This window comes from Cricetulus griseus, chromosome 6 (genome assembly GCF_003668045.3).
Source record: "Cricetulus griseus strain 17A/GY chromosome 6, alternate assembly CriGri-PICRH-1.0, whole genome shotgun sequence".
In the NCBI taxonomy this organism is placed as follows: Eukaryota; Metazoa; Chordata; class Mammalia; order Rodentia; family Cricetidae; genus Cricetulus; species Cricetulus griseus.
This window is the reverse complement of record NC_048599.1, coordinates 12,596,212-12,621,622: the sequence shown is the minus strand read 5'-3', so window position 1 is coordinate 12,621,622 and position 25,411 is coordinate 12,596,212. Positions and strand designations below refer to the sequence as shown.

The 25,411-nt window shown below is 47.0% G+C and overlaps 1 protein-coding gene across 2 annotated transcripts in view; it reads left to right on the top strand.

The window, feature by feature from the left end:
- The first annotated feature begins 323 nt into the window (after positions 1–323).
- The window catches only part of Arfgef2 (ADP ribosylation factor guanine nucleotide exchange factor 2), a 78,478-nt gene continuing 53,390 nt past the window's right edge, over positions 324–25,411 (top strand). The window contains exons 1-6 of one of the 2 annotated variants that reach the window (XR_004770625.1): positions 324–636; positions 15,954–15,984; positions 16,558–16,681; positions 23,004–23,150; positions 24,550–24,729; positions 25,112–25,367. Coding sequence is in view for 1 of the 2 variants with exons in the window: in XM_027423373.2 (XP_027279174.1) it covers positions 516–636; positions 15,954–15,984; positions 16,558–16,681; positions 23,004–23,150; positions 24,550–24,729; positions 25,112–25,367 (859 nt within the window). In the remaining variant the exon portion in view is untranslated. The remainder of the gene's footprint in view (positions 637–15,953; positions 15,985–16,557; positions 16,682–23,003; positions 23,151–24,549; positions 24,730–25,111; positions 25,368–25,411) is intronic. The other variant, XM_027423373.2, reaches the window with a different exon arrangement.

Below are 25,411 nucleotides of genomic sequence, written 5' to 3'. Positions count from 1 at the left end.
GCTCATCTGTCTCGTGCCCTTTGTCACCTCTCTCCCTGCCTGCTGTCGCCTGCACCTTCCCTCCTCTCCCCTTCAGGACTGCCCACTTTTACAACCTTTCACCTCACCGGAGACCCTCACTTCCCCTACCTGGTCCGGCTACCCGACTCGGACACGCCCCACCCGCATCCCAAGGCTCATCAACCCCGCCCTGCCCGTGTAGGCCCCGCCCCAACCGCACAGACCACGCCCAGAACGCCCCACCCCTCATGGTGGCCCGCCCCCGCCGGCCCCGCCCTTGGGGTCACAGGGTCGACCGACGGACGCACAGCAGACGTAGCGGCACTGCCAGTCACGTGGTCACGTGACGCGCTCCAACATGGCGGCGCCGTGGGGCCGGGGCGTCTCTTCCTGACAGGGCGGCGCGCACGGACGCGGCCGGTGCCGGCCGGGACGCCTGGCCGCCAGCCTCGCTCTCCGGCTCGCTCGCTCGCGCCGTCGGCTCGCGGGGCTGCCGGCCCCCGCCGGCCGGGGCCATGCAGGAGAGCCAGACCAAGAGCATGTTCGTGTCCCGGGCCCTGGAGAAGATCCTAGCCGACAAGGAGGTGAAGCGGCCCCAGCACTCCCAGCTGCGGAGGGCCTGCCAGGTGGCGCTCGGTGAGTGAGCCGCCCCGGCCTCCCCGCGCCGGCCTCCCCGCGCCGGCCGTTACCCTCCGGGTCTGCTGGCCTCCGCTCCCCCCAACCCGGGTCCCACCCTCCTGGCTTCTTCCGCCCCCTGCCCCCCGGGGAGCCGGTGCTGGGGCGGCCGGGACTGGCCCAAGGTCACCTAGCAACTCGGTGACAGCCAAAGCTGGTTCTGCAGCCTCCATGCCTAGGGCCTTGCCACGACTTCTCGTCCTATTTCCTGGTTCCTCCCCTCAGCCATCTCCAAGTCCTCAGAAGCAGTAGCCTCCTTTGCGCTTAAGTTCTCCCTTTCCCTGGACCGTGCTGTTGGGGTTCTCCCACGTGAGCGAGCAGAGCAGGTGAGAGAGCTGCCCAGTTGGTGCTGAGGAACCCCGGAGGCTTGGAGGTTTGGAAATGTCCCACTGGAGAACGCTTGGGCTCTGAGAGCTCGTCACCTCGAAGGCGTGTCGGGTGATCTATGTTCCAGGCACTGGACAGTGTGCAAGGCATCTACTCATTTTAGGGCGGGTCCCTAAAATAAAGGTTCTGCCCAGCAAAGATACTCGTCTGATCTGTTCAATGCGGTATCCTGTGCCCCTGTGACAGTGCTTGGAATACAGTAGTGGCTCAGTAAATATTTGCTTGTTGAATGGATCCGTGGACTATGGAAAGAGGGACATTTCTAGCTACTAACTAGATAGAAGCCTAGTAGTTGACACCGACATCGGTCTCTTGCCCTTTAGTTACTTATATCAAGTGCTAGTGTACCAGGCACTAAGGACATGGCCATGAAGGAGAAATGGAGTCCTTGCTTACTACTTCTGTGGCTCTTACAAATATTCCAGTAGAGCAGGCAAAACAATACTAATAAATACTGTTGTGAGAATAAAAGAGCAAAAAGTGACATGGAGGACCCGAGGTCTGCCTTAGGTCGGATGGTCTTGAAAGTAATCCTTCCTGAGAATGTCATGTTTGAGCCCGGTTCTGACAGGCGAGACAAGTCTACCCTGTGGAGTTCCAAGAGGGAAAGTTGTGGGTGGAGAGCCCCAGAGCATTTGACCTGTCTTCCTGCTAACTTACCACCCTGATGCCTCGGCAGTTCCGTGGTGGGGTCTTTTTAAAGGGACTGTTTTCCTAACAAATTGAGTAAATAGAAAGGCTGCTTTTCTGTTAGTTACATTTCTCCATTTGGTATAGGAGAGAGTTCACTTGGAGACCTCAGAAGGTACTGTGACCTTTGCACTTCCCCGTGGAAGGTCCAGGCCTTGTGTGGGAAGCATTTGAGAGTCCCGCTGTTGGTAGGAGGTGCTTCCTGCCTGTGTGATCCAGAAGCAGTTAATCTTGTGAAATTTGGAGTCTGTGGAAGGGATTTACTGAGACCTGAAGTTTTGTTTTGTTTTGGTTTTTCCAGACAGTTTCTCTGTATTGCTTTGGAGGCTGTCCTAGAACTCTGTAGACCAGGCTGGCCTTGAACTCACAGAGATCCACCTGTCTCTCCCTCCCGAGTGCTGGGAATAAAGGCGTGAGCCACCAGCGCCCAGTGAGACCTGAAGTTTTAAAGCTTTTCTGTTTTGAAAACCAGGCCTGAGAGGTGGGTTTTGTTTTATCAGGAATTACTGTAAGATAAGCATTAGAAAAACACCTTGTGAGTTAGGCATGAGTCTCAGGTTGAAACCCTCCTGGTCTCCATTGTTGCCATAGTTTTAATTTCTTGTTCAGAAATGTTAACATCAGATATCACATTGCTAGGACCTACTTACAAAATTGTCCTGTGGGTCATAACATTAATACATTATTAGATATTCTTGGATCATGTTTTTGTTTAGAAGTTCAGATTTTTCCATGTGGAAATGCACATTTGAATTATTGTACATATGTGTGTCCACATGTGAGCTTGCATACATGCGTGCACCCTACATACACACAGGTATGTAAGAAATGGCCTCAATAGGAAGTGACTCTAGGTTATGTGAAATTGGAGGGATGGCTGGTTGTTACTAGTGATTAGGGAATTCAAACAGGGCTGGTTTAAGGGAGCCATCGTTTTAAGAGAGTAGCCATGGGCATAGTTAGTGAATAGACTTGCTTTTACTCCTGAACAGTAAAAACAGTACGTGGTGCTCCTTCCTTCACTCTGTATCTCAAGGCCTTGTCTTGGGTCTAAGTAATCCCATTTGAGAAGAGGAGTGTGTGGGGCTGGAAGTGAGGACCAGAGTTCAATTCCCCAGAACCCACGTATAAATAAGCCATGCAAGTGTAGTGGCTGCCTATAGCACCAGCACAGAGACCAGGGTTCCTGGGGCAAACCTGTTTGCTAGCTAGCTGAATCGGTAAGCTCTGGTTCAGTGGGAGACACTGTCTGGACAAGTGGAGAGCAGCCAAGAAAGATGTCCAACTTCAACTTTGGACCACCATGTACACAGGTGTAGACACACGAGTATACACTCCTACATGTGACCATGCATATCATGAGTGTGTACCACATATATACACACAAAAAAAGAAGAAATAAGGAAAAATGGCTGAAGTGAGTAAAAAGTATAATGTATTTTATTTTTAAAGCAGAATTTTTTTCTCTTGCTTTGTTTTTTTAATGATTTATTTTTATTTTATGTGCATTGGTATTTTGCTTGCATATATGTCTGTGTGAAGGTGTCAGACCCCTTAGAAGTGGAGAACAAGACAGTTGTGAGTCACCATGTGGGTGCTGGGAATTGAATCCCTGGTCCTCTGGAAGAGTAGCCAGTGCTCTTAACTGATGTACTGTCTTTCCAACCCCTAAAAGTATAATGTGTTTTAAAGATCATGTATAGATTGTCATCAACTTTGCTAAAACTGTAAGTGACCAATGAAAGCTGAAGTGCTTGGATGATAAAGAGTCCTGACCAGAAAGTGTTTCTGTGACAGGTTCCTGCCAGTTATAGTGGGGTAGGGAGTGGGGGACAGTATCAGGGCTTCTGGGCTGTATCTCGTGTATGTGAGAAGCTCTGAACCTTATGCAACTCAAGATCTTCTGGGTTCAAATCACCTGTTGTTACTTGCTGTGTTTGTTTACACGTTTATCAGGGTTACACCTAGGATGATTGATGTTAGTTGGGCGCTCAGCAGGCACTTGATGACACCATTATTCCCACAGAATCCGTGAGTTCTTTCAGAAGTCACTTATTGCTCTGTTGGTTTGTAGACAAAATAATTTGTGGGACTAGACAGCTGGCTTCAGCGGTTAAGAGTGTTAGGAGTGTTGACGGCCTCTGCAGAAGACCGGGATTCTATTTCCAGTACCTACATGGTGGCTCACAACAGTCTGTAACTCCAGTGCCAAGGGATCTAACACTCTCTTCTCTGTGGGCATCAGGCACACACATGGTATACATACATACATGTAGACAAACACTCATCCAAATAAGATAAAAATAAATCTTTTCTAAAAACATGTGATTGCATGACAGAAAGGCTGTGCTTGTTACAGTGTTAACTTGTTAAGTGCAGGGATGATCAGGGTGGAAATAGATGGGAGTGACCACAATGAATCATCTCTCTAAATATCAAATGTATAGATAGATGACTGAATCGGGGGTGGTGTCCTTCTAAGTCTATCTGGAGAAATCAAGAGCCTGTGAGAATATTCTTCACCCAAGGACATCGCTGCCCTTGTCCCTTTAGTGAGGACTGGATATGCATTAATAATCTCCAACCTCTCAGTCCTCAGTGGGGAATTTAGTTCCATTCTTAAAACCTTCCTTTTATAATGGTCTGACTTAAGGCCCATCTTTCTCCAAGATGTCTCTTTATATTTCTGTTCTTAAATTGTATGGAGTTTGGAAGCTTGACCAAAAAAATAAAATAAAAAATCTTAAGTGTTTTTAAATTAAGTATGGAAAGATTTGTCTATAGTTTAAGAGTATTTAGTAATTTAATATGCAGAAAGTACTATGAAAAGGTCGAAGTGTTCTGTAATTGCTGTCATGCTCAGTCATGAAAACCTAAGAACAAATGTCTATCTATTTTTCATATAAAACTGACTCTGTAGTTACATGCCTTTGGAAACAGTCTTACACTCTGACATTTCAGTGAAGAGATCATTTTCTGTAGCTGAATTCTGAGATAAATTTGACAGCAAATGGTCAAAAAATTTGTTTTTTTGTTTTTTTGTTTTCTTTTTTGAGTCAGGGCTTCTCTGTGTAGTCCTAACTGTCCTGGAACTTGCTCTGTAGACCAGGGTGGCCTCGAACTCACAGAGAACCTCCTACCTCTGCATCCTGAGTGCTGGGACTATGTGCCACCACTGCCTAGCAAAAGATATTTTATGTTTTTGTTGTACTGGGAGGTGATTTCATATGAGTATCACTGAGCTAGCTTTTTCTGATTCGTGATGTCTGCAGGAGCAGCATTGAGCTCTGCCCTACAGATTCTGGAGTAATGACCGTTTGGGGTACCTATGCAGTGGGAAATGAAGGGAAGTGTTTGCCCACAGCTACACAGTGGATGGACAAACGAGGCTGCAACTCCCATGTGTCTATCTACCCAGTGGAGGGTGAAGTCCAGTCTCAGACATGCTGCTCTCTCTGTTTGGTACTGTGGGTCACGAGTGGCCATCCATTGAGGTATCTGAGTGGCACACTGCAGGTAAAAGGCATACTGGTGTGGGAGGAGACGTGGGTAGGAGGTAGGGACATAGTGAGCACAAGCAAGGCTTTCTCCAGGGTTAGCTGTACTGTGAAGAGGACGAAGGAGAGGTGGCTCGTGGGTGGAGCTTGTTAGTTTGTTGGTTGAGATGTTTAAATGTCATTTAGAAGAGAGACAGTTACAAGATATATTTATAAACCCTGGTCGTGTGAATAGTAGCATTTAGGCCTAGAGATGTTGCTCAGTGCAGTGTTTGTCTAGCATGTGTGAAGTCCCAGTCACAGCACAAAAACCCTCTTGTCCCTGTTAGGAACAACCTTAAGTGTGAAATTTGAGAAGTGTTAAAAATATTGCTACTTGCCTGACACGGCACATACCGTAATCCCAGCACTCTAGAAGCTAAGGCAGGAATATCATGAGTTGGGAGCCATGCTCTGCTGTCTGTTGAGATTCTCAGAAATGACAAGTTTGATTAAGCATCAGGTGTACACCTGTAATCCCAAAACTCTAGAGCCAGAGCAGGAGGTTGCTGGACTTTGAGGCCAGCTTGATTTATGGAGTGAATTGTGGACCAGCCAAGGTTCTGTGGCAAAATCCAAAAATCCAAAAATAATAGAGTAATTAATTGAAACAGTCTAGAATGAAGCCTTCAATTTTAGTAAATTCTGTTGTTTGGATTAGGAATTTTGTCTGCAAGTGATATACTCCATTAAAAAAAAAAAAAGAATTAGAAGCTGTGCGATGGTGGCACATGCCTTTTAATCCCAGTACTCGGGAGGCAGAGGTAGGCAGATGTCTGAGTTCCAGGCTAGCCTGTCTATATAGTGAGCTCTAGGACAGCCAAGGCTACACAGAGAAACCTTGTCTTGAGAAACCAAACTAAAATAAAACCTGAACTGCCAAGGCTCATGACCTCTACAGATTGCTCCTCATGCTAGGTAGTGCATGCCCTTAATCCCAGCACTCAGGAGGCAGAGGCAGGCGGATCTCTGTGAGTTCCAGGCTAGCCTGGTCTATAGAACAAGTTCCAGGACAGCCAAGGTTACATAGAGAAACCTTGTCTCAAAGAAACAAGAAGAAAGAAAGAAAGAAAAGAAAGAAAGAAAGAAAGAAAGAAAGAAAGAAAGAAAGAAAGAAAGAAAGAAAGGAAAGAAGGAAAAGAAAAGAAAGGAGGAAGGAAGGAAAAAGAAAAAGACCACAGGCTGTAAGAGGACCTGGGTTTGACCTCCAGCACCTAGTTGGTGGTTTACAGCCATTTGAAACTCCAGTCCCAGGGGATCTGATGTGCTCTTCTAGCTTCTCAGTACCTTGCACACACATGATTCACAGACATGCACATGCATGTGTATAAGAGCCCATGGAAGTTAGAAGAGGGTACCAGATCCCCTGCAAGAAGAGTTGTAGGTGCCTGTCGTGGGTGCTGGGAACCAAACTCAGATCCACTGCAGGAGCAGAATGTGCTCTTCACTGCTGAGCCATCTCTCCAGCTTCCTGCAGGTTACTCTTCATTGAAAAGTTTTGTAGTGTTTGCAGGAGGGAGCTCACCTTACAGCAACAGTGGCTAAACATTGTGTTGTGTTGATAACTGAAATGTATTATCATGATTTGTGGGAAAGGCTGACCCTTTGCTTATACAGACAAACTAATCTGAGATGATGAGGTTCCTACTGACCTGGTTTAAGTGAGCTAGCGCGGCTAGTGCTGTGAAGAAGGGCACAGACTGGAGCAGGTGGTGACCTGCTGCTTCTCAGGCTTGTGTGGCCAAGGAGGAGGAGCTGAGGACTCTCCCTTCTCTGCCTCTTGAGTTAGTCTGTGGAGCTCAGGACTCTGACTGGCTGAGCAAGTGTGTGGCTTAGCCAATGAATCCAGACATCTGCTCTACTTGTAAATCCTGGGAGAGTGAAAGCAGTGCTGGGGCAAACAGCAAGCCTGTTCCTTCCAGAGAAGAGCAGACCTGTGAAAAGCGTGTGCTTCATCACAGGATGCAGAGTCTTGAATAGCTCCAGCTGCGTTTCCTTATCCTGGCCTTCTACAGGCACAAGGGACCCACCAGAAGACTGCTTGCCTTTCTTCCCAGTGAGGTTATCTTAGAAAATAGTTTTACATTTGCTGATTCACTCTTGGACTCTTCCTGCCAGGATAGTTTTGGTTAGCATGGCGTTCCAGGTTTTATGGTTTGTGGGGAGAACAGGCCTTCTGTGGTAGTATGTAAAGGCTTCTCCCCCACAGTGCCTGGGAGCTGTCTGTGCATGTCTGTTGTCCAGACCAATCTGACTCTCGTTCAGAGGGATGTCTTGGGTGTCACAGCTGGGATCATGATGCCAGAGGAGCAAAATAAACAAGGACTGTGCTCTGATGCAGCCAAAGTCACACCCTCTGGGCCATGCCAGCAAGAAGCCAGCTCTTTAAGAGCACTGGACACTGACTGGAGTGGCAGCCTGAAGGAGGAGTGGGGTCTGAGTGATGATGAGCACAGACACAGAGGTTGGGGTGGGAAGTTCTTCAGTAGTGGGACCAGCCTAAACAAAGGCTTTGTGACAGAGCCACATGTGGCTGAGGCATAGTGTATTTGTGAGTAAGGTAGGAGAGCCTGGTCAGAAGCCCCATAGGGTTGTGGGGTGACACAGAAGAGTTTGAAACAGAGGAAGGGTGCTGGCACAGTCAGGCTTGTGCTCTGAGAAGGTCCCTTTGGCCACTGTGTTCACACCCTACAGGGAGGCTAAAGGGATTGCTTGGGATCAAGTAAGAGGCAGTTATCATCATGCTGGTGAAGGGGGTGGGTGGTCTGGGGTGATGGCAACACAAACAGAACTAAGCAAATGCATTGTCAGCCTGCCTGGAAAGTAGAGCTAAGGGAACCTGATGACAGTTGGGCCTAAGAAGTGGAGTTGTTCAACCAGCTCCAGATTGTTGACTCAGTGGTCTCAACTGTCCGATGGGAAGAGGGGAGACTATATGGGGAGGGGGAGGGAGGGGGCTCATCTGAGCTAGAACCGGGATCTGCCTTTTCACTTTCATTAGTCAGTGTTTCATTGCAGTGGCAAATATCTCAGAGGAGTAATCTGTAACGTGGGTTTTCTGATCTGGCTAGGCCCCACTGCCACATCAGCCCCAAATGATCACACAGACGTTATATTAATTATGAAACTGTTGGTCGTTGGCTATGGTTTTTATTAGCTAGCTTTGACTTAATTATTAACCCATTTCTACAAATCTAAGTATTTCCGCATGGTCTTCTCACCAGAGGAAAGGTCCAGGCCTCCCACTTCGTTGGGGTCTACATCACATCTGTTCAGTGTCTCCACAGAGGAGAAGAGAGTGATTTCCTGTCTGTCCCTGTTTATATTCTGATTCTGCCCAGCTACGTAACTTCCTGCCTGGGCCAATCAGCCAATCAGAGTTTTATTCATTAACCAATAAGAGAAACATACACAGTGATTTAAAGGAGGAAAAAGTTGGGTCACGGTTTCAGAGCCATCTGACTGTTTGTGGCTAGTTTCATTATTTTGGATCCATGATGATCTATTCAAGTCAGGTCCTCCTTTGATAGCTCACTCCACAGGAACTCACCTGTGGATTAACCTATTGATGTAGTTAGCACCTTTATGACCTAATCACCTCTCAGTGATTGGCTCCACCATCTAGGGACCACATCTTTAAAACCTGACCCATGCCAGGTCATGCTTTTAATCCTAGCACTTGGGAGGCAGAGGTAGGTCTGGTCTACAGAGAGTTACAGGACAGACTCCAAAACTACACAGAGAAACCCTGTCTGGCAAAAACAAGAAAAGAAAGAAAGGAAGGAAGCAAGCTAGCTTGGCCTTTCGGAAGGCATTCTATATACAAATCCATATCCAGATTCATCCTGACACATGCAATAGAAAGTGACTGCATAGATAAGCCTGAGATTCCTAAGCCAGAGGCCTGGTCTAGAGCCTGGAATCTGTGAGTGGGGCCTGGTGTGAGGACCTGCAGCTCTTCCTGCCTGGGAGAGGAGGCAGGGTACGCACAGGGAGCTAGAGCAGAGACAGCTGAGAAGCACAGGGCAGGCACAGAGAACAATTTTGGGAGCCCGGGGTTGGTAAGTCAAGTGCTGAGGGAGGCCAGTCAGATGGGGACTGGGAACATGCCTGTCAGCGTAGAGACATGTGTCACCCATGACCTCTTGAACTGTTTGGGTGGAGTGCTGCAGGTGCAGTCCAGACTGGCATGGTCAGAAGTGAGAGTGGGGGGTGAGGAAACAAAGAAAGGATGCAGACTGTGCTTGGGCTGCTGTCAGGAGGAGGGGGTGTGGCCCGTGGAAGGTTTTTCTTTTCTTTGGTTTTGAAGCAAGTCTTGCTGTGTAGTGGTGGTTGGCCTGGTACTTGTGACAGTTCTTCCTCAGCCCCCTGAATGATGGGATTATAGGTGTGTCGCCATGCACAGCTCACTTGGGATTTTCTAAATGGCATTGAAAAGGGCTCCACTGTGGGAGAGGTTAAATAATGCAGGAAAGGAAAAGGACAATTTACACAGGTCCTCAGCACACACAGCGTGCCTGCTTCTGTCTGCTGTACGTTCTTAAGGGCATTGTCAGAGGGTTTCTGCTCTGCTGGGGAAGCAGGTGTAAAGGAGCTGACACATAGAGTATCAAGGGTAATCTGAAGAAAGATGAGAAGAGGAAACCAGAGTGAAACGTAAAAGGGTTAGAGAGATGCAGAGCAGGGTGCTACCAGGTGGCAGTTGTTAATGATGCTGAAAGGCCTCTTTACAGTGGTGACGTGTGAGCCTGGGAGAGCCATTGGATATGATTGGGGGTGGAGGGTGGCATCCAAAGTTGTGGATGGGGAGACCAGAGTCAGACCATGGAGGCTTGGCTTGCTGTGGGAGAGAGTTGGGCAAATGAGGGCCATTGGCTCCACTATGTGAGCCACTTCCCATAGTGCTTACCTTCTGCAAGGACGACTTTGTTTCAATTCACAGTTTGATGTACAGTGCATTGATTGTTGCAGGGGCTGAGGTCCTGATCAGATGTCCACAGTCAGGAAGCAGAGAGCCATGGCTGCTGATGCTCAGCTTTCTCTCTGTCTCTTTCTTCTCCACCAGGACTCCAATCCATAGGATTGTGCTGCCCGCAGTTAAGTGGGTCCTCCTACCTCAGCCAGTCTAATCGAGGCAGTCTCTCACAAGCATGCCCAGAGGCTTGTCTACTAGGTGATTCTAGATCCCGTCAAGGTGACAATAGTAACCGTCACACACTCTAGAACAGTCCCTCTGGCTGCTGTGTACTGAAGAACTGTAGGGAGGAGAGAGGGAGGAGAAGAGCCAGAAGCAGAAGCGGAGGTCAGAAGTCATGGCTGCTGCAGCCTCTCATTCTGACAGCAGTCCTGCTGAAGGGCTGCACCTGGAAAATGCAGGCAGAGGAAAGCTGAAGGCTCAGCCATGGGAAGGCTGGCAGTAAAGTCCGCTGGGAGCACTAGCTGAAAGGAGAGGAGTTCATGCACAGAGGCTAGCAAGGAGCTGGAAGTCTCCCAGTTCCACCTAGGGCCAAGATTCAGAGTGTGGCCAACCATTGTAGGTGGATTTGGGGTAGAGGAACAGGTGGTTGAGAGAGACTGGAAGGGGGACAGGGCTGATGAGGATGGCAGGGACATATGGTTGGATGTGAGGGTTGTGATGGTCATTGTTGGGAAGGAGAGGGTGTGCTGCTGCCAGGTTGCTGGCGAATAGGGTGTTGTTTCCGTAGGTAACGGCAACACCCAGAAACTATCTCTGGGGAAATCTGCTTTCTAGCTGTGGCTGCCCTAGCCTAGACCTGTCTCCCTCCTTTGCTCCCTCCTGCTCATTTATTGCTGATGGCTGCCACTTTGGCAGCTGGGAGTGCCGTGCTATTAGCATGTGGGGAAGTGAAGTGCAGGGGTGAGTCCCACTGGCTATCCTCTCTTCCCGTCATCCTCCCTGTCCTCTTAAGTGGATGGGGAGAGTGTGTTCTGGATTAAGTGGCCTGCTAAGAGGTCCTCACTGAGGACTGGCGTCACATGTGTCATCTGGCTCATGAATGGCCTTGCTCTGCCACCCTGCGCTGCAGAGCACACGACACTGTCACCAGTGCCAGGTCAGTGCAGCCAGCAGCTGTCCCGAATTTCTCTTCTCTCAGGACACTATGATTGTGCATTCCTACTGGCTTTCAGTGCAAGATAAGAGCTAACGTGTCACTGGCTACCTGCTCTGTGCCTGCTCTGTCCTGCTCATCATGGCAAGGTTTCTTTCCTGGGGTTGTTCATACAGTTAGCTGCACCCAAGTCCTCTTGCAGTCTCTGGGGTCTGGGGCTGCTTCTTGTCATCCAAAGTTTTTATAGTAGGAAGTCAAGACTCAGCTGACAGGTGTCTATGCCTGGCTTGGGAATATGGCTGTGTTTGAATCTCACACTAACAGGCTGTCAGTGAGGTTCTGTCCCATACTCTCCCTCTTTTTACTGAGAAAACAGTTGTGTTCTCTAAATATGCTCAGAGCTCATCTCAGCCAGAACCATGGTATGGTATATCTAAGGCCTGTCTCAGCTGGAACAATAGTACATCCAGGGCCCATCAGTCCCCTGGAACCATAGACATTCAGGGCCCATCATTCACCTGGAACCATGGACATTCAGGGTCCATCAGTCACCTGGAACCATAGTACATCAAGGGCCCATCAATCATCTGGAACCATGTACATCCAGGGCCTATCTCTGACAGAACCATGGTATATCCAGGACCCATCTCTCAGCCAGAACTATGGTACATCTGGGGCCCATCAATCAGTTAGAACCATGGACACCAGAGCTGTTTCTTGGACATGTACAGCATGTGAAAAGGGCTCTGGCAGCCTATTTGATAATGCTTCTCTGCCTGGATGATTTGCACATGGTCCCAGAGCATTTACTGGCCTGTGTGTGATTAGCTCTTGGCTAATCTTGGCTTCTGTCCTGACTTCCTCTTTACATTCATGGCTAGTGTAAGCTGCCCCACATGAGGCAGGCTCAGGAGCTTCCTACTTCTACGAAGGTATTTATTGTACTGTCTGTCTATGCCATGCTGTGCCATTGTGCCCAGTGGACAGGATTTCAGGGTGTTTTTTTTTGTTTTTTTTTTTTTTCTTTAATAGAAGTAGTTTAGGTAGTGCAACAATTTCTAATTTTTAACTCTTAAGGGTAAATTAAAAGTCTGTGATTATGGGATTTGCATCTGAGATTTGCTTTGTTTTTGTTTTTTATTTTTGAGACAGGGTCTCTGTACTTAGCCCTGGCTGTCCTGGAAATCTCTGTGTAGGCTAGGTTGGCTACAAATTCACAGAGATCTACTTAACTCTGACTCCCAAATGCTGAATTAAAGGCATGTACCACCATGTCCAGCCATCTGAGATTTCTTGAACTCCATGGTAGCAATAGCTAATGGAAGAGCCCTCCTGTTTCCCCATGCTGCTGCTGTGGAGTATATGCCAGTGATAGAGTGATTGCTGTATAAGGAAAGCTGTAGGCTTCCCTAGTACTCTAGGCAAACCAGAGTGTACTTTTACCTTGGTCCTGATGGGAAAGGTGATTGGGAGATTCCATAGTTGGGTTATAAACTAGCTTTTGACAGGAAGAGTGTCACAGTGGGAAAAGCGCCTGTGTTTTCCCTTTGTTTGGTTGTGTTAGTGAAAACAAAGCCACACTTATTTTTTTGCTTATAGTTTACAGATTAATTCTCTGTGCGTGCTTTGAACACTAGAGATACATGAGTTTATGAACACGGCTCTCTAGACTGATTTCCTGGATTCACCCACCTCTACCTGGAAAGCTCTCTGGCTCTTGTTTCCTTGTCTGTGATTTGTACTGAGTCTGGCCATGGACTCTGGCCTGCTTCACTTATTCTCATCAGCTGAGACACACTGAACTTGAGCAGAGCCTGCTGTTCCATCCCCACTTGCTGGCTGTATTCTTTTTTATTTGTTTGTTTAATTCTTTTTATTTATTCTTTGTGTCTTTCACATCATCCATCTCCATCCCATTCATTTCCCTGTCCCTTCCCTGCCCTCTGCCCTTGGAACCTACTACCCAAAATAAAATAAATTTTAATAGGAAAAAGAAAAGAAAAATCAGTCTCCTGAAAGCTGTGGTATGACACAGTGAGTCACACAGAAAACCCTTCTATCCATATATCTTTACTTGCACGTGTTCATTGCAAAGAACCATTGGTCTGGTTTGAGGCCTCTGGTTTCTGCTACACTATGGATGCTGGGCCCTCACTGGAACTCCTCTTGGTTATCCTGTTGTTGCCCTGTGTCATGGAGATCCTGCAGCTTTGGATCTGCAGAACTCGTCCCTTCTGTGCTCCAGAAGATCACAGATGGAGTGGATGTTGGGATGGACCAACTTATTACCCTGGTTCTAGGCCTGGGTAGTTGCAGGGTTGGTCAGCCTTCTAGCTCTGCCTTGTCCCCACCACCAGGGTGAGCTCTCCTGCATTGCCCTGGCTAGTTCACAGTGGGGCCATTTCTCCTGTTCTTAAGTCTTCAGGGTCAATTCTTCCCACACCTTCAGGGGCAGCTGTACTGTGTTGTCCAGGCATGGTATAGGGGTCACTCTCCCAAGCACTGTAGCTGATGAGGGGCAGGGACAGCTCTTCCACTCTTATGACATCAGGGACAGTTCTCCCACCTGCCTCAGACATTGATGGACAGGGGAAGGGGGTGGGGGAGAGCTTCTTTCCCCTGCCCATGGCTGGTTGTATTTAAAGCCACCTTTCTCACCTCCAGGTGTTTTTCTGCAGCCAGTAAAAGTACTGTTTTTGAGCTTTTCCCCATTCCTCGAAAGAAAAATTGTAAACCAGTAACCTCATGACCCGGGCACCCATTTGATTAGTCTTATCTGGGCATAGTATTTATAGAATAGTGGAAGCTTCTTTGAGTTGCAATCTGATCTTTCCTATAAAATCTGGATTTTGACCACAGAGCAACTGACACCCCTGGATCAGGGTCTCTAGAGGTACCAGTGCCAGCCACTGGGGGCTGAGGGGCTGCTGCTCTCCTGTCCTAAGATTTTATCCCACTATGTCTCTCTTGATGTTTCCTGCCTGGTTCGAGACCAGCTTGGTCTAGAAGAGCAAGTTCCAGGACAGCCTCCAAAGCCACAGAGAAACCCTGTCTCAAAAAACAAACAAAAACCTCCCTCTCTCCCTCCCTCTTTCCCCTCCCTCCCCCACTGCTTTGATACTACTTCGCCTGGGTGATGGGGGCTAACATACAGAAGCACATGCAGTAGATTGGTGGCTGGCGTCAGGAGTATAGATAGGGTATTCTCTTGTTTTCATGGTGCCAATCTCAAAAGTGTTTAGATCATAGAAAATGTGAGGGAAAAAAGGGTGTTAGAATGATGGCTCAGAGCTTAGATTCCGGCTGCTCTTCTAGAGGACCTGGATTTGATTCCCAGCACCACATGGTGGCTCACAACCGTCTGTAACTCCAGTTACAGGGATTGGTTGCCCCCTTCTGGCCTCTTTGGGCATCAAGCATGCATGTGCCCAGACATACCTGCAGGCAAAACACTCGTACACATAAAAGAAAAAGAAAAAATATGAAAAATAAATAGAACGGGGGCTAGCGTGATGATGATTCACCACAAGAAGGTGCTTGCTGCCAAGCCTCATGATCTAAGTAAGTTCAATCCCTAGGACCCACTTGGTAGAAGTAGTGAACAAACAACTAATAGTTATTCTCTGATCTTCACATACACACTGTTGCCCTTCCCCCAACTAACTAAATAAATAAATAAAGGTAATTTAAGAACAAAACATCACCACTCCACTATTTAGATAACTTCCGATATTTGCCTTACTTGCTTCAGTCTTCTCCTGTTTCCATTCTCCTGTGTATAGTTTTTGCAAAGTTAAATGTTTTGTGTTAACTATTTTATCATACACCTACTGCGCAGAGAAGGTAGATTGTAGAGCACATAGCCAAGACCTGGGTTCAAATTCTGACTCGCCCAGTTCTGTTTTTGTTTTGTTTCTGGATTTTTGAGACAGGGTTTCTTTTTGTAGCCTTGGCTGTCCTGGAACTCATTCTGTAAACCAGGCTAGCCTTGAACTCACAGAGACCTGCCTACCTCTGCCTCCCAAGTGCTATGATTAAAGTCGTGCACCACCACCACCCAGCTAGACACCCCCAGGTCTTTATGTGGGGAAATTCTCTATTCTCACGATGTCTGCATTTCCTCATTGAAATCATTCATTCTCATTGGAGGGAGTTTGCTCAGGGACCACTTGGTATTCAGGACTATGGGGGAGCATGCTAGTACCTTCCAGTAGCACTCAACAGGCTGAGGCAGGAAGATCCTGAGTTCCCAGTTAACCTTGGTTGCATAGAAAGACCTTACCACAAACCACAACACAACATTGCAGGAGATGGGAAGTGCTGCTGCCCCCTAGTGGGTGGATGTCTGCACAGGATGACTCCAAGAGTGTCAGGAGTGCCTAAGATGTGCACCTCCTCTAAACATAAGAGGACAGCGTGGCCAGCCACAGGGTCCTAGCATAGTAACTGCCATGGGCCAGCAGTTGCTGCTGTGATGAGGCCTGCCTCACTTGACAGCATGTTTGAGTGCTCCGTAGTCTCAAATGCTCTTCCCAGTGGTTTGCCTGTCTTGTCTGTGTTACATGCTCTAATGTGCTTTTTCTTCTTCCACCAGATGAGATTAAAGCAGAAATAGAAAAACAGAGGTAAGCAGTGGTGCTTCCTCCTTTTGGGAATACAGCAGGTGGTGGCCATGGGAACCCCTTTCCTCTCACATTTAAAGGGGCAGCACACTCTGTGCTAGCGTAGTGCTCGCACAGTGGAACTCCCAGTTTGGGCAGGTGACTGGCCCAGTGCTTGTGTACTTGGAGGGAGGTGAAAGAAGGTCAAGTTGATGCTTTTAACCTTTTCTTGAGGAGACAGAAGCCTTGTCCTTAGTTCGTGTGGAGGGACAGCTTGCTCTGGTGCCTGTTCCTTATTCTGATGGTGGGAGCCATCCAGTTATAGTTTAGAAACATGGTTTCATCATGGCTGCAGCAGTCACTCCACAATGCCAGTGAGTCCATTTGTAAGTCAGAGCTCTTACTTTCTACATATGATATTCTGGGGGTTTCTTTCTTAAGTTACATGTAGTCAGCGTGTAGCCACATTGCCCCAAGATAGAGCTTGTAGCACTTTTAACTAAGCAGAGTGGGAAGATAGAGTAAAGTGAAGAGAAGTGAGCTCCCCCCCCTTTTTTTTCTTTCATTTTTCCTCTCTGCCCTTTCATGCTCTTCCAGGCTTGGTGCTGCAGCTCCGCCAAAGGCAAACTTCATTGAAGCTGACAAGTATTTCCTTCCATTCGAGCTGGCCTGCCAGTCCAAGTCCCCCCGGGTGGTCAGCACATCTCTGGATTGCTTGCAGGTACCATATGTAAACTTGGTGCGAGGGGCCCTTCAGAGCCACAGGCTCTCCCTTACCCACAGTCATGCTGTTCTGGCACTGAGGGTGCCCTTGGAGGTGCTGGCACTAGAGCACTTCGAATCTTCCTTTGTGAAGACCTCACGTTGGTGGGAAGGGGTGGGATCTGTGCTCCTTAACTACAATACACATTTCCCCAGAAGCATATTATTTGTAGGTCGATTGTGTTTGATATACATGGGCATTTTCTTTTTTTTTTCTTTTTTTTTTTTTTTTTTTTGGTTTTTCAAGACAGGTTTTTTTCTGTGTAGCTTTGGAGCCTATCCTGGCACTCGCTCTGGAGACCAGGCTGGCCTCAAACTCACAGTGATCCGCCTGCCTCTGCCTCCTGAGTGCTGGGATTAAAGGCGTACGGCACCTACGCCCGGCATACATGGGCATTTGACATGCTCCCAGCCTCATTGTTCAATGATGACATTAATGTGTACTCTCGAATTCAGAAACAGGTACAGCCACACCTGATTATTTGTGGTAGTTCTGATCTTACAGTCTCTATGAACATAACACTAGCCAACTCTAAGAAATGCAGGCTTGGGTTCCCCAAGTTTCCAGTTTGGGCCAGCTGATGAGTATCTAACTTCATTTTCTATGTGTTTCTATTTAAAGACACCTCTTAATAGGTGTCGTTGGCTCATTAACATTGGGTTCACAGCCAGCAAAAACATCACAGAGAAGACACTTGAATACTGAGAAAAACCTAAAAGAAAGCAGTGTCATCTTGTTCCACCTCAGCTGTGATTTGGGGTTTTCACTGTTCTGTGCGTTTCTCCAAGTAACCCAGAAGTTCCACAGTTCTGATTTGGGGCTTTCAAATCCATTGAGTGAGTGAGTGAATGAATAAATGAATGAATGAATGAGGAGTGAGTGAATGAGTGAGTGAGTAAAGAATGAATGAGTGAGGAATGAGTGAGTGAGGGAATGAATGAGTGAGTGAGGAGTGAGTGAATGAGTGAGGAGTGAGTGAATGAGTGAGTGAGGAATGAATGAGTGAGTGAGAGAGTGAGTGAGAGAGTGAGTGAGTGAGAGAGGGAGTGAATGAATGAGGAGTGAGTGAATGAGTGAGGAGTGAGTGAATGAGTGAGTGAGGAGTGAGTGAATGAGTGAGTGAGGAGTGAGTGAATGAGTGAGTGAGTGAGAGAGTGAATGAGTGAGAGTGAGAGAGTGAATGAGTGAGAGTGAGAGAGTGAATGAGTGAGGAGTGAGTGAATGAGTGAGTGAATGAATGAGTGAGGAGTGAGGGAATGAGTGAGTGAGGAATGAATGAGTGAGTGAGTGAGTGAGGAGTGAGTGACTGTGGAGCCCTCGGTCTGGAGGTGACGAGCACAGACTGACGAGCAGTCAGAGCTTCAGGGATGTCCTCAGAGGGCGCTAACTGCTGGGGACACAGGCCTGCGGAAGGGGAGCCTGTCTGACACTGGGTGGCTCAGACTCCTGAGTTCCCAAGCCATACTTTATCATTTTTGTTTTTCCCTAGATAGCTCCAAGTTTCTGACCAGCTCTTAGCTTAGTGGGCAGTCCAGTCAGTGGAGAAGTCGCAAGTATATCCTGGAGCAGTGAGCTGTGAACAGATTCTGTTAGGGTCGCTCAGAGAGCGTTGGAAGACCCACATTTTTGAGAAAGAATGTTATCATTGATTGGTTTTGTCTGCCAAGGCAAAGAACTGCAAAGTGGCAGGGCATACTGCATTTTTGACATCCTCAGTCTAATATTTACTCGATTAATCTCTTTTCTTTAATATGCATACACTTTAGAATTGATGACAGTTTTTTTTTCCACAAAAGTAGTTCTTCTAAATGCAAAACCATTTCTTTCATTCCAGATAATTCTGTACAGATTGTCCTATGTAAAGCAGCTAATGAGCCAAGAATTCTTAAATGGCAGGCTCAGTCCTACTCTATCCTAAAATATTTGATGCTGTGAATGTTTTCTGAGGAAATTTGACTTAAGTTTAATTTTAGTTGTTTCCTCCCCATAGCAAAGTTTAGTTTGGGAGCTGGTCCTGATGATGGCCTGAGAATGATACCTCACACCCTTCACTGGGCTGTCACACCTCTCCCCCCACCCCCCAGGTGCCTCATCTCCATCACCTTGTTTAAGAACCTCTGAGCTGTTTAGAGTCAAGGAGACTGAGGCAAGGTAGTAAGTAGCCAGTCAGCTCAAGGTCGCCTGTCCTATAAGTAATGGGCTTGTTGGCTATGTAGGACTTCCTAACCCCACACTTAATGATCTTACCAGAAAGCTAACTCTGATCTGTTGTCTGCTTTTGTGGAGTTTTGTTAGAACACAGTTGTCTCAGTTTGGACAGTGATAACTGAGTCCTGCAGGACACCAAGCCCTCTTTCCTAGCTCTGGAGGTTGGGCAGTCCAAGTTCAAGGCCCTGGCTGATTTGGTAAGGACTCTGGCTCAACTTGTAGACTGCCATATTCTCACTGTGCCCTAGTGTGTACAAGCTAGCCCTCTGATCTTTTCTTATAAAGCACAGAGGCCTTTGTGAGGGCCCTGCCCCTGTGACCTTAAGTCTGTTTAGCTCCCAAAGACCCAACTTTGTAATGGTCATTGGGTTCTCGGACTTAAGAATATGGACCTGGGGGATATAGCTTTCAGTCATAGCAACAGAGAGATGTATGTTTATTTGCTTATGTGAGGCTACCTTTGGTGAGCAGTTGCAGTGGAGACCACCTGACCTGGTCCTCCATGGAGAGATGGCTGACCTTGCTCTTTTTTTCTTTCTTTTGGTTTCTCTGTGTAACCCTGACTGTCCTAGAACTTGCTCTGTAGACCAGGCTGGCCTCAAACTCTAGAGATCCACCTTCCTCTGCCTCCCAAGTGCTAGGACTAAAGTCATGCATCACATTACGTCTGGCAACTTGCTTTTAACTATCACCCTGTGACCTGGCCTTTTCAGTTCCTGGAACTCCGTATATGCATGATTTTAAACAGCTTGGCATCTGTTTCTCTTCAGCTCACTGGGAGTCTTGAGGCTCAAAGTGTATATGGTTCTTGTGAATGGAGTTCTTTGGAGTTTAGTAGGTACACTGGGGTCTCTTTGTTTAGTATACAAGGCATAAAGTGCACTATCCTTTTTATGACGTTAGGAAGTGGGTGGGCTCCCTGGAAGACTAAATGGAGAAGGAGTTCACCCTCTGCTGCCTTGTCAAGCCTGCTTGACTAGAATTTCCCGGCAGTTGAGGACACTCATATCCTGGAAACCAAAGGCTAGAATCTAGGGCTGGAGTCTGATTTTTGAGAGATGTGAAACCAGCTGAAGTCACCTACACTGTGCCTTGTCATTCATTTATTTTGGAGAGGTGCCGGGGACAAAGATGCTCGAGGGTTTGCTGTGTACTGAACACAGTTGGCATAGATGTTCCTCCCTGCTGCGAGAAGCCTAGAGACTTCCCTGCTGCAGCTTCTGCAACACTAGGAGTCCTGTGTTCTTTTCCTTTAGCACTTGGTGGTACACACTGCCCCAGAGCAGGGCCTTGCTAAGCTAATGCTTTTCTGGTTGTATATTAATAATTTTTGGAATATATCTCAGTATATTTTAACTTAACATTATATATACTGTTACTAAACTTTGTTCATTATAAACATGCAAAAATAGAACTTTTATAAGCTCAAGATTAAAAATTAAAAACAAGTCATGTGTAGACACAGAGACAGGTGGAATTCTGTGAGGTGGAGGCCAGGTAGGACTACACAGTGAGACCCTTTCTCAAAAACAACAACAACAATGGGACAGGAGAGATGCCTCGGTGATTAAGAGCAATGGCTCCTCTTCCAGAGGATCCAGATTCAGTTCCCAGCACCTATATAGTGACTCAAACCATCTGTAACTCCAGATCTAGGGAATCTGATGCCCTCTTCTGGCCTCCACGGGTACCAGACATGTACATGGTATACAGACATACATGTAGGCAAAACACCCACACACATAAAAAATAATAATAAATCACTTTTTTTCACAACAGGATTTCTTTGTGTAGCCCTGACTGTCCTGAAACTCACTATGTAGACCAGGCTGTCTCTGCTTCCCAAGTGCTGGGATTAAAGATGTGTGCTACCATCACCTGAGCAATAAATAATTTTTTAAAAATTAGATACAAAGTTAGTGCTAGGGATATGACAGCTGGTAGAGTGCTGTCTAACTTGCATGAGGTCCTGGATTCAGTCTCCAGCACAGCATAGAATGGGCATGGTGATACAGACCTGTAATCCCAGCACTCAGGAGATAGAGGCCCGAGGACCAGAAGTTCAAGATGTGGTATATATAAGTCTCTGTCTCAAAAGAAAAAAAAAAGATAAAGAAAAATAGAATGTCATTTTCTTTAGATCCCAGTGAAGCCTACAGGAGATGATTGGCCTGGGCTGTCCTATATATATCACAGATGTTGTGTTTCAGTTCTTTTTGTTGGCTGGTTTTGTTCATGTTCATGGTGGGGTGTGCGCATGTATGTGGGTACATGTAGAGGCAGGAGATGAACCTGGTGTTGTTCTTCAGCAGCTGTCTACTTTGACTTTTGAGACAAAAATGGAATTGGCTACATAGACCAGAGACCTGCCTGCTTCTGCCTTCCAGGTGCTGGGACTCAAACCATGAGACCACCACACCCGGCCCTATTTTTGGTTTTGAGACAAGTTCTTGCTATGTGTAGCCTAGGCCATCAACAAATTCATACTCTTTCTGCTTCAACTTCCCAAATGCTGCAATTACAAGCCTATGTATGCATGTTTAACTGGAAGCCAGTTTTCTCTTTTTTTGTGTGCTTGGGATGGAATCCAGGTGTGATTCTGAAGCAGCAAGCTGCTTTCTGGTCCCAGGGAATCTCTTTTCCAACATTGGTATTTGGGGAGTTGTAAACTCATCCACTCATATTTTAGTGCTCATGATAGAACTTGAATCCTTATGTCAAGAGGGAGCAGCAGTGTCAGAACTTGGGGCTTGTCCACCAGAAGCCAGCCCCACCCTCTCAGGAGCCTGCCCAGCAGCAGCAGGTTTCGGTGGGGTGAACAGTTCTGGCTTGGCCTCCATTCTGCCTGCTTCCTTCTGGGTCCCAGAATTGGGCTGAAGGGGCAAGCAGTCTGTTCTTCCATCACTCCATTGGGCACTGTTTCTGCTTTAAGCCCCCCCCTCCTCCCTCCCTCCCTTCTTCCCCCCACCCCCCTTTCCTGACAGGGTTTCTCTGTGTAGCCCTGGCTGTCCTGGAACTCACTCTGTAGACCAGGCTGGCCTCAAACTCAGAGATCCACCTGCCTCTTCTCGAGTGTGTGCTTAAGCCACTCTTAATTTGTTTATGTTTATTGAATGAAGGTGCTTTGTAGGTAGTGGTGGAGAAAGCCATTCAGAACTGTTGCAAGCTTCTGCAGGGTGGCCACTGTCCTAGTACTGTGGTGGTGGCTCCGTGGGCAACCTCAGGAGTACTTGTCCAACCACAGGCAGGAAGCACAACCACATACAGAACAGGCCGGTCACACCCGTACCTGCTCTCTGGAAGCACAGTGTGCCTTAAAGTCTGGGCCTTGTGTCGGACTGACCTTGAGAGTCATCTGGACAGTTGAGGAGAAAAAAAGCAGGTTCTGAGCTTTTGCCCCATAACTTCCAGTTCAGTATGTCTGGGTTGAGGTCCAGGAGACTGACTGTATTTTTTGTTTTGTTTTAATTGTTTTCTTTCTTTTCTTTTCTTTTCTTTTCTTTTCTTTCCCTCTCTGTCTCTCTCTGTCCCTCTCTGTCTCTCTCTGTCCTTCTTTCTTTCTTTTTGAAAGATTTATTTATTTATTATGTATACAGTGTTCTGTCTACATGTATGCCTGCTGGCCAGAAGAGGGCACCAGGTCTCATTACAGATGGTTGTGAGCCACCATGTGGTTGCTGGGAATTGAACTCAGAACCTCTGGAAGAGCAGTCAGAGCTCTTAACCTCTGAGCCATCTCTCCAGCCCAACTGACTACATTTTTACAGACCCCTCTGGATGACTTGGAATCTCAGCCAGGTGTAGAGCTTGCCCTGACCTTTGTCTCGAAGATCTCTCTGTGCCACGGTCCAGGTTAATAGGAGGTGGCACAGTCAGGTACCCTCTGAAAGGCAGCTCATCCACTGGGAGATGGCTAAAGGTTGTACTCAGAACAGCTGTGCTTGCCTAGCTCCTGGGAGTGGAGCAACTGCTACCATGGGAATCAGAAGTTCAAGGCCATCATCCCTCCTGTCTTGTCTAGCCAGGCAGAAACTTGTAACCTTTGGTAACCTTTGTTTTTTTCTTTGTGCAGAAACTCATCGCATATGGTCACATCACTGGCAACGCCCCTGACAGTGGAGCTCCTGGGAAGCGGTTGATCGACAGGATTGTTGAAACCATTTGCAATTGTTTTCAGGGCCCTCAGACGGATGAAGGGGTTCAGTTACAAATAATTAAGGTATTTCTGTTTGCACGGTCTGGGTTTGGGAACCTGGGGTTTTCATTTACCTACCATGTGTTGATTGGGTGATGTTGAGCTGGAACAGACGGGTTGAAGTGTTACTTAGAGCTTCTGTTAGCACCATGATTTATGAGCATGCAGCAAGCACAAAGGAGTAGGACCAGATATGTCCCTAGCAAACAATCCCACCAACAATGAGTGCAGTGTCACCTGTGAACTCCTTTGCTTGAGATTTTTTTGAGATTCTGGGTTCCAGCCACCCATTGCTCTGCAAGTCTTTTTTTCTTTTTTCTTTTTTTTTTTTTTTTTTTTTTTTTTTTTTTTTTTTTTTTTTTTTTTGGTTTTTCAAGGCAGGGTTTCTCTGTATTGCTTTGGAGGCTGTCCTGGAACTCACTCTGAAGACCAGGCTGGCCTCCAACTCACAAAGATCCACCTGCCTTTGCCTCCCCAGTGCTGGGATTAAAGGCATGCACCACCAACACCTAGCTGCTCTGCAAGTCTTCACTGGTACTCTTAAAGCCTGAACCCAGTCCTGTCTATTGTCTTCCCAGCTCTTCTTCCCTGTTCAATGTATACTGTCAGAAGAGCCTTGACATGAACTGGTGCCACCAGTGTGTCAGGGAATGAGGGGGATGGATGAAGGTATCCCTCCGGGTCGTAGGGCCTGAGTATCTCAGCATTCTTAAAGCTTTTTGAACCCAGTAGGAAACTGGGTGGTACTCGTGATTCCTGTGGGTGAAGTTGGGAAGTCAGGGGGTGTGTTTTGTAAGGGAAGGATCTAGTTTTCATTTTAGTTTTTTTCAACCAATATCAGAATTTTCAGCGGTGGGGGGGTGTTGGTTCTTTTTGTTTTTGTTTGTTTGTTTTAGTTTCTTGTTTGTATATATATATATATATATATATATATATATATATAATTTTGTTTTTCAAGACAAGGTTTCTCTGTGTAGCTGTGCTAGAACTCACTCTGTAGACCAGGCTGGCCTCTAAGAGATCCTCTTGCTTTTGCCTCCAGAGTGCTCAGATTAAAGGTGTGAGCCACAACTGCCCAGCATTTAAAAAAAATTTTTTTTAACTTGCCACTAGAACACAGTATAATTACTTCAAATGATGTGAATTTTAGAATTAGCAATTCTAAACCCCAAACAATAGGAAGTTGGCTTAGGGTACTAATCATCCAGATGATTTTGCAGGGCCATCTGAGAATTTAGAAAAATCAGGCTGGCTGCATTGCTGCACAAATGCAATGTTAGCACTTGGGGGACAGAGGCAGGAGAGTTGCTGAAAGCTGGAGGCCATCCTGTGTAATACAAATTTCAGTACATCTTAACTATTATAGAAAAGCTTGGCCAGGGGGAACATGGGCATTCTGGATGGTGACTGTGCTCTGTCTTAGGCTCTGCTGACTGCAGTGACTTCCCCACACATTGAAATTCACGAGGGCACAATCCTGCAGACAGTGAGGACATGCTACAACATCTATCTGGCCAGCAAAAACCTCATCAACCAAACTACTGCCAAGGCCACGCTTACCCAGATGCTAAATGTCATCTTTACCCGCATGGAAAACCAAGTGGTGAGTGACAGCTCGGCTGGCCACGTGTCCTGCTGATATTTGCTCACAAGTGTGCAGGGCCACCGGCACTTGGAAGTTTATCCTTTCCTTCCTGTTTTAAAACCGGGGACAACTGGAGCATGGCTTTTGAAGTTTGGTCATCACTTTCTAAGTTTGTGTTAGACTTAACTTCCTTTTAAAAACTTTATACTGGGCTGGGAACACAGCTTAGCGGTAGAGCCCTTCCCTAGTATATGCAGGGCCCTAGGTTTAACCCTAGCACCCAGGAGAACAGCACAAAAGTCTTATTAGCTGGTTTAAAAACAATAGTCTGTTGTAATTTTTGTTTCTTACTAAAATGCTAGAACCATTTAGGATGGAATCCTTCTCTATTGTGTTTTAGTTACAGGAGGCCAGAGAACTGGAAAAGCCAATCCAGTCTAAACCTCAGTCCCCTGTGATCCAGGCCACAGCAGGATCTCCCAAATTCAACCGATTGAAGCAGAGCCAGACCCAGAGCAAACCAACAACTCCTGAAAAAACAGAATTGTCCAACGGTGATCATGTCAGGAGTGGCTTAGGAAAAGTGAGCTCAGAAAATGGAGAGGCTCACCGAGAAAGAAGCTCGTCACTCTCTGGTTCGGCTGAGCTTTCCAGGGGTGAGATGGCGTCTTTCTGGGGTGTGGGACACACTGGGAAGTGT